The 13201-nt window shown below is 42.0% G+C and overlaps 1 protein-coding gene across 5 annotated transcripts in view; it reads right to left on the minus strand.

The window, feature by feature from the left end:
- The window catches only part of CCDC13 (coiled-coil domain containing 13), a 107841-nt gene that overhangs the window by 86598 nt on the left and 8042 nt on the right, over nucleotides 1-13201 (minus strand). For 3 of the 5 annotated variants that reach the window (XM_072652184.1, XM_072652212.1, XM_072652221.1), the window contains exons 2-5: nucleotides 12433-12457; nucleotides 9362-9583; nucleotides 8278-8426; nucleotides 585-727 (exon numbers count right to left, since the gene is read on the minus strand). In XM_072652184.1, coding sequence (XP_072508285.1) covers nucleotides 585-727; nucleotides 8278-8426; nucleotides 9362-9582 — 513 coding nt within the window. In that variant the 5' untranslated portion in view covers nucleotide 9583; nucleotides 12433-12457. Of the gene's footprint in view, nucleotides 1-584; nucleotides 728-3886; nucleotides 3966-8277; nucleotides 8427-9361; nucleotides 9584-12432; nucleotides 12458-13201 lie in introns of those variants that run through there. The other 2 variants (XM_072652193.1, XM_072652203.1) reach the window with 2 other exon arrangements.

Raw genomic sequence — 13201 nt, forward strand, 5'->3', positions numbered from 1 at the left:
TTATGTAGTTATCTATTTAGTCTCTCTACTAGATTATAAGCTACTTGAGGCCAGGAATTGTGTTTGCTTTTTTTTTTAATCTGACCTAGCACTGAGCACAGAACTCAGCACACAGTCAGTGTTTAATACATTTGTATCATAGGCAGTTGAAGAAAACCAGAATCCCAGAATTAAACCCAAGTCCAAATGGACTCGAGAGCCCTGCTTGGCTCAGCTCATTTTCCTTATGAACTAAGGGAAGACAATTCACTGGATGTGCCTTTGCTCATAATAAGAGAGTTTCACGTTAGATTCTGATGAGCAGGTAACATGAAAAACCAAAAGGTAGAGTAAAGTGAATGGCAACTCAAGAAATCACACTTGCATTTTCTGAAGCAAATTAGCAATTAGAACGACTGGCCTGCCGTTCGCCTTGTTTCATGGCTCCCTTCTGGTCCTCTCTGGAGAGAGAAAGGGCTCTGCTGCTGCCCCAGCTGGCTTACAGCAAGCTCAAGAACCGCAAAGGAAACTTGAACTCAGACCCAGAAAGTCCTCCAGCAGCACCGGAATGATTTCAAGGCACTGAAATGATCAAAACACCTCACTTCTCTTTCCAGATCTCGGACTCGGTTGTTCAGTTGTTTCACTCTGGTTTTTTCACTTTCTGTCTCAGCCGTCAATTCCCGGTTCTTCTTAGACAGTTCCACAATCTTGGTCGCGATTACATCTCCGGCCATACCAGCTGTCCCTGGATAAAGAAAGAGAACAAGGACAAGGCCAATTAAAGCTGAGCCCGCTCAGACACCAAACCCCAGAGCTTTTCTCCCCACAAAATAGGCAGAGGTCAGAGCTCGTCAGGCAATTCATGGCAATCCAAGAGTTGCCATTTCTTAGGAGAAGCATCCTTCCCCTAAGGACTCGATATATTAAGGAGGGCAAAGACTATTATCCTCACTTTATAGGGGAGGAAATTGAATCTTCATGAAGTGACTTGAGCAGCTAAGTCTTGGAGCCCAGACTCAAGTACAGGTTCCAAGGTCCTTCTGGTTATAAGACTTCTTCTACCCTTTCCACCCACTCACTGACTATCATGTCAATGAAACCTGAGTGTGGCATCCTTTGAATGTAAATGTGGCTGCTTTGGGATCCCACAGACTCAAACTTTAAAACAGAAAGGTAATAGGTCAGAAAATTCAGTGCTAGAAGATTCAGAAACTATCTAGTCTGACCCTTTCATTCTGGAGATGAGAAAATTGAAGTCCTGAGATGTTAACGGAGTTATTCCAGGTCACAACTCTAGGAGCTGGTAATAGTTCTGTGACCCCTATTTTAGGAAGGCCCTCAGCCATGCCTGCCTCCGCTCACTGATGCCTGCACTCTCCAGTAATCTCCTCCTCCTCTGCAACATTTTCCCCAAGCCATCCCAAGCTCCTAGCTATAGATATTGCTTCCCGTGTTAGAATGTAAGCTTCTTGGGGGTAAGAACCTTCTAGCTTGTTTGTATTTGTATCCTCGGTGCTTAGTACAGTGTCTGGCACGTAGCAAGAACTTAAAAAATGCTCTATCTATCTAAGTAATAGCAGGGCCAGGATGGGAACTCTTAAATCCTAGGTTCTTCCTACTATACCACAGCACCTGTGATGTTAGAAATCAAAGTTTCAGCTTTGGAAAGACACTTAGCATAGTGGGGAAACTGAACTGGAACTCTGGATTCCAGTCCTCTGATTCTCTCACTTGTGAAACCTCAGACAAATGCCACGTCACGGGTGATCCTCAGCTTCTTTATCTGCATAATATGGGTGTTGGTCTAGGGGATCTCCCAGGATCTTTCCAGTTCTGACAGTTCCATCATAGCTAGCTCCTGAGACTCGGCAAGATTCTTTTCAGGGTGCCTTTACAATTGCTGTACAGACTGAGAGTGCCACCTGGTGCTGGAAGAGGGTTTCACTCAACCACAGCACAGATTTCATAGGATTTAGAGCTGAAAGTAACCTCATACATGATCTAGTCCAACAGCTACCACCAGGGATACAAGAAGCATGTCGAGGAGGTATGGGGAAAATGAGGCAAATAGGAATATTATCCTATTGAAATATCCCAAAAGTAATATTGTTTAAAACAAGGGACTGGAGAAAGAGCAACAAGGAGGTGGATAGAGGTAGGAAAGCAGATTATGCAGCATCTAAAAAATTTGGAAGATAGTTGAAGGAATAATTCCCATTGACAAAAGCAAAAGAGTGTTTGGATATGAAAACCTTTGCCTGTAGATCCAGAAGAAAAAATCAATAACAATAACCCAGTTAAAAAGAAATCCTTAACTGGTTTCTAGTGAATTCGTTTCTATGAACCTACACAATTTGAGGTATGCTCTTAGAGAAGCATACACTATTCTTACTAAACATGCTTACGGAGGTTTAATTCTGTTTATAAAAACTTATCTCTGTGAATAAGGATTCTCAGTCCTGTTCTCAGTCAAATTCAAGGCAAGAAACAAATAGGAAACAAAACATGGTATATAGGGATCGCCTTCACAAAGGATATCAAGAAGAAAGCTATTGATTGATAAGAAAAAGAATTAAGGGTCCCACTAATTGTTTGACTGTTCTGATAAATATTTAATAACTTTATAATAGCCAAACATATTTCTATATACCAAATATAGTTTTCTTTATGAAAATAAATCTTTTTTCAAAAATTTCCTATGTGCAGGTTCATGGTAAACTTTAAAATTTAATTGCTTTTGTATTTTAAAAAAAAGGAGGGGGGGAGAAAGTTACTGAAAGCCAAGGAGCATAGGGACTGAAAAAAGATTGGAACCCCCTCATCTAGCCCAAGCTCTGTTTCACATATGAGGAAACTGATGCCCTGGTGGGTGGTAAGTGGCTCTTCCAGAGTGACATCAGAACCATGATTCCAATCTGATCTCCTGAATCCAGATGCAATATTCTTTCCACCATTTCCCTCTGTTATTATAGGTGCATTAATATGTCTCATTCTTTGCTAAGGTTAAGGTCCCCATATGTGTCCTTGACCACTTCCCATTTCCTTATTTTTGTCCAGATACCTCTTATCACCTGAGTTGATAATCTGAGTCATCCTCAATTCTTACCAAATGTTGTCTATTATGCCTCCCCACCAGCTCCTACATCTGTCACTTCTCTCCATTCACAAGGTCACTCCCCTAGTTCAGGCACTCGTCACCCCCTGCTTCTCTGCTACGATTGTCTCCTAAATGATCTCTCTGTTTCAAGCCTCCTCTAGAGAGGAGGTATCTTTTCTATATACCTCTAGAAGGTGTCTTTCACAGCTGCTGTGCCACTTCCCTGTTCAATAAACTTCAATGGCTCCCCATCACCTTTAGGATCAAATACCAACTCCTCTGTTTGGTATTTAAAGCCATTCACAACTACTCCAACCTGTCCCTGTCCAAGCTTATTAGATACTAATTCCCTCCACACACTATCCAATCCAGTCAAACTGATCTTGTTATTCCTTATACTTGATATTCCATCTAACATCTCTGCACCTTTGCCCAGGCTGTTCCCCATATCCTCCCTCTTCACCTTACTTCAAAGCTCAGGTCCAGTGCTTCCTCCTACACAGGGCCTTCCCTCTCCCCGCTACCAGTCACAGCAGTAAAGGCGGCTTCCTTAGTATAGTGGGCTATGGAAACATGTATGGGAACAGGCACACTGGAACCATTTCAGAGAATGTGCACCAGAACACCCCTGGGAACTTCTAGGAATTCCAGGACAAAAAAAAACACAGCTCAGTGGCTTGCCCATTGTTCCTCTCTTCTCTGCCCAGATGCAGATCAGGACTACTCACTCAAGCCTCTGTACTTGTGGAATAAGGGAAGGGGCTGCCTTTCTCTGGAAGCCCAGAGTAGTTAAAGAGTATGTCCTACCAGAGCAAGTCAGAGGCTGGATCTCAGAACCTCAATGTCCTCTTCTGCTTTATGTTTCTTTGCCTGATTATAGGTGACTGAGCAGCAGCCCTGAGATGGACATTTCCAGCCCTGGAGGCCACCTTGTGAATCTGAAAGATCCAGAAGTCAAAGGTCCCTTGAACAAAGAGGACTGATATCAGGGGGAAGAGCTCCGTCCCTGGCCAGGCTTGCCAGAAGACAGAGTAGAGGTAATTGTGGGTGGACAGTGCAGACCTGAGGTGAAATGTGAAATGCCAGTTAAGCAGTCTCACAAATGCTTTGTTTTCATGGCTTTAAGTTTCTGTCTCCTGGAATAGTATAATAATATGGAGGACACAGTTGTGCAAAGTATACCATACAAGGAACAAAGAGATGTTAGTGTGACTGGATTCCAGAGTGTGGGAGGGGAAGTAATACAAAATGAGACTGAAAATACAATTTTGGTCACATTGTGAAGGTCTTTAAAGTTTGTTGGTTGTTTTTTAAAGAAAAATCTATCCTAGAGACAACAGGGATCTATTGTACTAGACTGGGGAGTGGGGAGACATGGTCACATCTGCAATTAAAGAAAATCAGTGAGGCAGCAGTGTGGAAGGTGGACTGGAGTGGAGAGAGACTTGAAGTAGGAAAAACAATTAAGGCTGTTGAATTAACCCAAGAGAGAAGTGATGAAAGGTAGTAGCTATGTGAGTAGAGAGAAGATGAATACCACACATGTAGTAGAGGAAAAAAAAAACAGCAAGACTTGGCAACTGGACATGTGAGTCAAGGAAAATGTAGACAGATGAATAGATAGACAGAGATAAATAGGTAGATAGATGATAGGTAGGTAGATGGAAGGAAGGAAGGAAGGAGGGAGGGAGGGAGGAAGGGAGGAAGAAAGGATTTATTATGTACCAGACATTGCTAAGATTGGGGATACAAAAGCAAGAAAACAAAGTGTTCTATACTCTCAAGGAGCTTACATTCTGAAAGGGAGAAGGAGGGGTCCCCATATGAAGACCTGGCAGCTGTGGTGGAGGTAGAACAAAGTGGAGGGTGAGCTAGAAGTGGAAAGTGAGTGATAGGGCAGGGTTTTCTCATGATATATGTCAGTCAGTTCCAAGCAGGAGCTCACCATTCACTGAGTTGGCTTCAGGGTAGAATTGTCCCTGGGAGTGGGGGGTGGGGGGTAACAAACAGTCAGTGGTGGAGCAGACCAGAGAGTGAGTCAAAAGCAGAAAATGAGCAAAGGCTTTAAACTTGGGAGACTAAAAAATGGTGGTCCCTTTGACAAAGACAAAAATAAGTTCTGTTTTGGATATGTCAAGTTTAAGAGGAATCAGGAAAAGAATAGATTTAATGAGAGTGAGGCCTTGAAAGAGAGGGAATGATACATATGGTCAGAAAGAAGAATACCGGAGCATTTGGGGGAGGGGGGGTGTTTAGTTTTAAAAATGTAACAGCTGTGAGTGATAATGAGATCCAGAATATAATCATTCCAATCTATGGCTGAGATAAAGTAAAAGAATAGGACATGGAATTGAAGTAGACGGAGGAATTGGGAAGTCAGGGAACCTGAGGGAGCATCAATGTCATATCAATCTCCTAGTATAAAGAGAGCAAGTGGGGAGAAGAGGAAGACGGCAAGCCAGTCGCTAGACTCCTTGAGGAAGGGAGAATCATGTTGAGGCAATATACAATAGCTGCAGTGATCTCCATTGAATGGAAAATGTTAATTGTGTGAACTTCAAGGAAGTTGCTGAGTGACAGGGATAAAGGGAGAGTTGAAAGTGGTAGAGTATGAAGGAAAGCCACCCAGGATTATGGGAAGCTTGTTCACTATGGAGAGGGAATTCCAGAGGGCAGTATTGGAATGGGAAATGTTTTCAGTCACTTCGGTCTTGCTGACAGACTCTCAGTGCTGTCCAGCATCATATCCAGCCTGTGGTTCCAATCATCAGTCACTGTGAAGCATCTGTCTGGGTTGATCCAAGAGTGGTGCTAAGTGATGGATGTCGGTCTCATCTTGCCTTCTGTATGGCCTGGCCCATAGGCTCCTTCCAGCTAAATACTACATGAGTGGACAGAAGTTTTCTGAACAGCAATGATACATTTGGAGAGACTTTTCAAAGGTTCTTTTTTTACTGAATTAACAATAATAGCTCTCAATGACAGGGCACTTTAACGTTTCAAGTTTTCTTCCCAATAACCCTGAGGGAGGTAGTATGAGGCAAAGACAGCGAGGATCTGAAAAGTTACACACCTCCCCCATAAGCACACAACTAGTAAGTTCAGAAGCAGGATTTGAATTTAGGTTGCCTGACTCCAGGAGCAGCACAGCACACCACAACGCCTCCCTTACTTGCCAAGTATGAGGAAATGCCCTAAGTGAAGAGCTCTTCCATCAGCCATCATGACTGCCTTTACACATGCCAGCTCACTGCTACCTTCGCTCAGTCTGGTCATACTTTTCAAAAGAATGTGGGCTGCCCAAATTTAGAGACATCTCCAATCCAAAGGTTCCTATGCACTATGTGTACCTGAACTATGCCAGAGCTTTCTGAGCTTGCGCTGGTCTGATCAGACACAGATGGACACGCTGTGCCTTCCCCCCAACGTAGTGAGGTCATTTGGGTCCTCTTTAAGCTGGAAGAACAACAACCGGCCATCATCCCCTTACTTGTGAAGGGTTCAACTCGCCTAAAAATTTGCATGTGACCAGTACTGAGATACATTTTCCATTTCCAGATTTGTTTGGGGATCTTGGAGCATTAACCTTAAAATCCTAAATGTCTGCAATGATCCCTCTGTCATTTACATGAATGTTACAAGGGTTTCATTCTATCAGTACTCTGAAATCCTGAGAATAAAACTTTCTAAACCATATACTGCAATCCCTGGTTGACAAGTGTAAACCACAAGTGTCCATTCCTTCAGCCTACCTGGGTGACCACAGAAACCCTCCGTCCTTCTCCCCCCAACAATGGGGTTCTCTTCTCTTCCCCCTCATAGAGACTCTGCTATTGGCTTCAATTCTAACCCTCTATTCTTACTTCTCCCCTTACCCTAGGTCTAGTCTAGGGTGAGGGCTAACTTTGTTTCCACTGGTCTAAGAGGAAGAGATTTCTACAATCTGGTCTAGTCAAAGAGGAAGTTCATTGTGTCCTAAGAAGCTGGGGAAGCTGTGAAAGTACAGTAGGCAGAAACAGCTCTAAAGTCCAGGAAGAAATGAAGCCTATAAAGAGGGAGAGAGGAGAGGACACTGTGGACCATGAAGCCTTTCTGGCTGGGCCACTCCTGCACACATTTCCCAGGATATTAGGGTTAGAAGGTCCTTTGGAATATAAAACACCAAATTTCAGGCTTAGAGATCATCTAATACAGATTTCTCATTCTACAGATGAGGAAACTGAGGCTTCAGGGAGGGGAGGGGATTTCTCCAAGGTCATACAGCAAGTAAAAGGAAGAAAACCAAGACTAAAAAGTAGGTCTTCAGACTCAGAATCCAGCATTCTTTCCCCTATACTACATGTCCTAATTCCCCTTCAGGGAGTTAGCTGAAAGGATTTACTATGCAGCATTTGAAAAACTTTGTACTTGGTCTCTCTCTGGGTCTCAGTTCTCTCATCTGTAAAATGAAGGAGTTGGACTAAATTATGACTGAAGTCCTTTCCAGCCCTAAGACCCTTTGTCCCTGATGGCTCTGCAATGTCAAGGAAACACTGGGGTAAACTGGGCTTCCCTTGAGGAAGGTCCTTTCTAGCACTAATGGACCGCATGAGTCAACACTGCAGGTCCATAGATCATGTATGCCATGGGCCACATAGCTCAGTGGTGGCGGTAGAACCAGGATTAAGACCCTAGTTCCTGACACCCTGCCCAGGGTTCTTTACCAGAGACTACATAGTATGTGTGTTGGTGTGTGTGTGTGAGAGTGAGAAAGAGAGACAGAGAAAGAGAGACAGACAGACAGACAGAGACAGAGACAGAAAGAGAGAGAGAGAGACAGAGAAAGAGAGAGAGACAGACAGACAGAGACAGAGACAGAAAGAGAGACAGACAGACAGACAGAGACAGAGAGACTAGGAGGGATGCTTCCCTGCAATAAGGAGAGCAGGGGAAATTATAACTTGAACTATCATTGCTTCAGAGATAAACTGTCTCAATGATTGTCTCTTGCAGCAAAGGTATGCAGTAGAACGTCAGTCTCATGGTCTAGAAAAGCGATGGAGAAGATCTCTGCTAAAGATCCCTGTAGACTCATGGGGTTAGGGTCCATTAGTGCTAGAAAGGACCTTGGAGAGAGACCATGTAGTACAACTTCTTCATCTCACAGATGAGAAAACAGAGTCCCAGAGAAGTGATTTTCCCGAGTTCTGCAGCCCTACCTGTGAAAGCCCATCGGTCTTCTTCTATTTTCTTCTTGAGGTGCTTTATTTCAAAGTCCTTTTCTTTCACCAGTTTATACAATCTTCCATTTTCATCTACAATTTCCCTGAGTTGTTCATGGAGCTGTTCAATCTCTTCTTCAAGCAACCTACAAGTCAAACCAGTCATTATTTCATTCAATGTTCCCTCCATTAACATTCTCCTTCAGTGAATCCCCCTGAGGTGGAAAGGGCCCTTTGTTGTCAAATCATCTCAAAACAACACACAGTTCCTCCCAAATTGAAAAGGCTCCAAATGGACTGTGTGTCTGTCAGTCTCGTTAAACTCAGAGAAGCTCACCACCAGGGTTGGCCAGCAGGTAATAAATGACTGCTCTTAGACACAACACTGAAAGAGCTAGAAGACATGAAGGGAGTGCCCCAACCAAAGGGATCACTGATCATTCAAGTGTTGAATGGATGCAACGAGACCTTGAGAGGCATTTAGGAAAAATGGCAAAGCTAGGTGTCCCTTCTGCTGTTAAGAAGCTCAATCTCAGCATACCAAGAAAACAAAAAGGGCCTCCATTGAACTCGGTTTAGAAGCCAGAGTTCATTCCTGATTGTGTGTGGTGATATCCTGGGAAGATTGAGGCCAAAAGGAAAGGGCAAAGGGCAAAAGAGAAAATGATAGAGGATGAGCTTTAAAGACGTCTCAGAAGCATACCATCATATGAAAACCAGTCAGCTCCTGGGAAACCCACTAGCATCATGCTAAACATATTTCTTAATGCAAAACACTCTCTTCTTTCTGAAGAGGAAATCAAGTGAATAAACCAAATCATAACGAGCATTCATTTCAATCTGACTTTAAATGCTCCGCAAATACATTTGTATAAAATTATGTAAACAGAGCTCAGGCCTTCGATCAAATGTACAAACAATGAAAGCAAAGACTACATTGAAATCAATCTCTCATACTTAAAAAACCATCTAAACATTATGACTTCGGCACCATTATCTTCCATCATTTCTCCTCTTCCCCCTTTCTTCCCTCACTCCATACTTCTCCTAGTGCAGATTTGCTGGGCATGCCCCCATTTACCTTTGGCTGAAGGTATCCGTGGCTGGCTGCCCTCCCTCTAGAAGCAAATTGAGCTCATTCTGGATTCCAAATGTCGCCTTTGGGTCATTTCCACCTCCTTGGAGGCTCATGTGTTTTTCCCTTTTCTTCTCCAGTTGTCTTTGTAACCTCTTCTGCTGCTGTTCCTGGAGAGCCTTAAACTGAAGCCGTAAATTCTCATGCATCCCTTCTTCAGATTCCATTCTGTGCAAAAACCCACAAGCAGAAAGGTGATTAGTAAGCGCATCAGAGAATTCGGATGATACTTTCTGAAAACTTCTTTAATCGATTTTTAAAGATTTTATTTTATATTTTTTTAGTTTAAAAAAATCTAATTTCTCTCCATTCCACTTTTATCTACCTCACTGAAAAAAAAAAAGAAAAAGAAAAGGAAGATAAAATCCTTTATACACAGCAAAGCAAAAGAAATCCATGAATTGGTCATGTTCAAAAACGTATCTCAAATGGCACCCTAAGTCCATCATCTCTCTGGGCATGGCATGTTTCATCATGGATACTCTGGAATTATGGTTGGTCATTGTGTCCTAAGTTTTTCAAAGTTGTCAGCATTCAAGTTGTCATTGTTGTAGTTGCATAACTTGCTCTCCTGGTTCTCTTCACCTCACTCTCTATCACTTCATACAAATCTTTCCAGGTTTCCTTGAAACAATAGGCTAGGTGGTGCAGTGGGTAGAGTCCTAGGCCTGGAGTTCAATAAACCTGAGTTCAAATAAACCTGAGTTCAAATCCAGCCTCAGATGCTTACTAGCTATGTGTCCTTGGGCAGGTCACTTAATCTCTGTTTGTCTCAATTTCCTCAACTATAAACAAAGACTGTAATAGCACCTACTTCTCAGAGTAGTTATGAGATCCAAATGAGATAATAATGGAAAAGTTCTTAAGTAAAAGCTATATAAGTGCCAGCTATACTTATTATCATTAAATCTTATTAAACCTATTATTAAGCACTTTTGTCATTTCTTATAACATAATAATATTCTATTTATGCATGTCATAATTTATTAACTATTCCCCAGTGGATGGGCTTCCATCCCTTAGTTTCCAGTTGAGATGAGGGGTCCTCTTCCCTTTCTTTGATTTCTTTAGGGCATAAACTTAGCATGGGTATCTATAGCTGAGTCAATAGATATGCACAATTTATTGACTTTTGGAGTACAGCTGACTAATTCACAGCTCCATCAAGAGGTTATAAATGTGCTTGCTTTCTCATATAACCTCCAACAATTGTAATTTTCTGTCAAGTTTGCCAATCTGATGGCTGGGAAACAGAATCTAAAAGTTTCTTTAATGTATATTTCTTTAGTTATTAGTGATTTGGGATGTTTATTCCTATGATTGTTGATGGCTTGGATTTCTTCTTTTGAAAACTGTCATTTCATATCCTTTGACCATTTATCAATTAGAAAATAGCTCTTATTCTGATAAATTAAAAACTTTTTGAAAACCTCAACAAAACGATCCCCAAAATCCATCATATAGCACCTCATCAGAAGAGATTCATTTACAATCAACCAGCAAATATGTATTAAGTGTCTAATATGAACTAGGCAAGAAGTGTGTTTAAGCAGAAAGAGCTTTGGGTTAAACATCAGAAGATCTGGCTTCAATTCTTACCCTGTCTCTTATGTCACTTAGTCTTACTAAGCCTTAGCTCTTCACCTGTAAGTTGGGGACAATAATGCTACCTAGTCTCACTGGCTTACTTTGAGAAAGTACTTTATAAACCTTAAAGAAATTTGATTTGTCCTAATTTTGTTGTGTCATTCATTCATTAACAGACACCTACCACACACAAAACACTGCACCAGGTGTTAGGGGAGATGCAAAAAATAAATTCAGCACAATCCCTGCTATCCTGATATTTGGAGGAGAGGCACAGGCTGAGCGAGCCCTTCCCACTCTCCCCAATTAATCTCTTAAAGTATCTTCTATTTCTCACGTTCCATGTTCAATTCAATTCACCAAACATTAAATATTGACTTATTGTGCTCCATTCTAGAAGAAAGGAAAGAGGTCTGAAATGTAGTTTAGGTAAGCCACAGCCCCCAAGCAAGGCATATTCAGAGGACAGAATGTTGTTCAGTTGGAATGGAACTTCACTACATGGAGGACAGTAGTAGGAGATAAGACTGGAAAGATAAGGTCATGCCAGATTGTGGAAGGCCTTCAGTTAAAGGAATTTAAATTTTATTAAGTAGGTGAGGTGAGCAGCTATGTGGTACAGTAGATAGAGCTCCAAGTTTGGAGTCAGGAAGACCTGAGTTCAAATTCTGCCTCAGACAGTCTGTGTGACCCTCAGCAAGTCACTTTACCCTGTTTGCCTCTTTCCTCACCTGTGAATGAGTTGCAGAAGGAAATGGCAACCCATTTCAATATCTTTGCCAAGAAAACCCCAAATGGTGTCATGAAAAGCTGGATAGGATTGAAATGAATGAACAGTGACAAAGTAGGTAATGGGGAACAATTGAAGATGTTTGAACAGAAGAATAAATCTGTGTGTAAGGAAGATTTATGTAAGATGAATTAAAAGCAGGCAAAAGGGGAGGTGGGTGAAACCACACTCTCATGTGCATAATAAATACAGTGTCTCTCTTCCTAGAACATGTATTATTATTCTCCCCTAACTACAGAATCATAGAATGTCGGTGCTGACACAAAGTCCAAGTGAGGACTTGAGCCTTGTGTAAGGTTACCCAGCTCCCAAGGGGCAGACATTTCTAAATTCAGCCCCCAGGCTTTTCCAGCTCTGCTAAACCATCTCCAGAACAACAGAAGGGTATTCAAAATACTGGAAAATGGATTTCACTTTCATTAAATATGCATATCTTTTTTCTTTCATTCAGTGCAAAAAATAAGTGTATGTATTTCCCCCAATGCTAATTAGAATGGCTTTCTGAGATGATAACATTTAATTTTCATTAGGTTTAACCGGGGACGAGAAGCAGCGTTACATTACGTATGTCCTGCTAAAGTTAGGTTCAAATCCTGGCACTGACACTTAGTAGCTAAGTGACAAAGAACAAGTCACTTACCCTTTCTAAACTTCACTTTCTTTGTCTGTAAAAAAAAAAAAAAAGAGTTAAGTACCTGCCTCCCACGGTTGTTTTAAGAAAATGATACAATGTATGCAAAATACTTTGTAAACTTTAAAGCGTTCTGTAAATGCTTGTTACAATTAAGTTAGAGGTATAGGAGCAACTTTCTCCTTAATTAAGTGACTTTATTTGCAAGTGTTTCTCCATCCCCTGAACTTTTGAAGAAGCCCAAACGTATACCTGGCCAAGCCCCAATTTACTGGTGCGATCCTCAAAACGTCTCCTCCAGAAGGCTGCTTACAGCCTGGAGGGAATAAAAACAAGCTCCAGGACATCTCACCTTTGAGTTTGCAAAGGTTTTTCTTCCCAACAACCCTGTGAAGGTGGGGGCAGCGTGAGTATTACTGTGCCCACTTAATGAGAAAGGAAATCGAGTCTTCGACAAGGGCAACACCTCCCGATCAGCAAGCGTCTGAAAGGGCTCCAGGCACATCCGCCGCCAGAGCCCCAGCCCAGAGCTCTGGGCGCGGAGGAAGAAAGAGCGCTTCGACTCTACCACTGACTGCCAACCTCGTGGGAGCGGAGGAAGCCTGCACCTGGCTGGGCCTAATTTTCCTCTACTATAAAATGAAGATAATTCTCCCAAAGTTATTATAAAGAAAGTGCTTTTACAAACTTGAATGTGTAATAGAGAGGTTTAGCTAATAACGATAAATAGCGATCACAAAGGCGAATTTTAGCTAATTTTAGATTAGATTTTAGCTAA

The sequence above is a fragment of the Notamacropus eugenii genome, chromosome 1 (genome assembly GCF_028372415.1).
Source record: "Notamacropus eugenii isolate mMacEug1 chromosome 1, mMacEug1.pri_v2, whole genome shotgun sequence".
In the NCBI taxonomy this organism is placed as follows: domain Eukaryota; kingdom Metazoa; phylum Chordata; class Mammalia; order Diprotodontia; family Macropodidae; genus Notamacropus; species Notamacropus eugenii.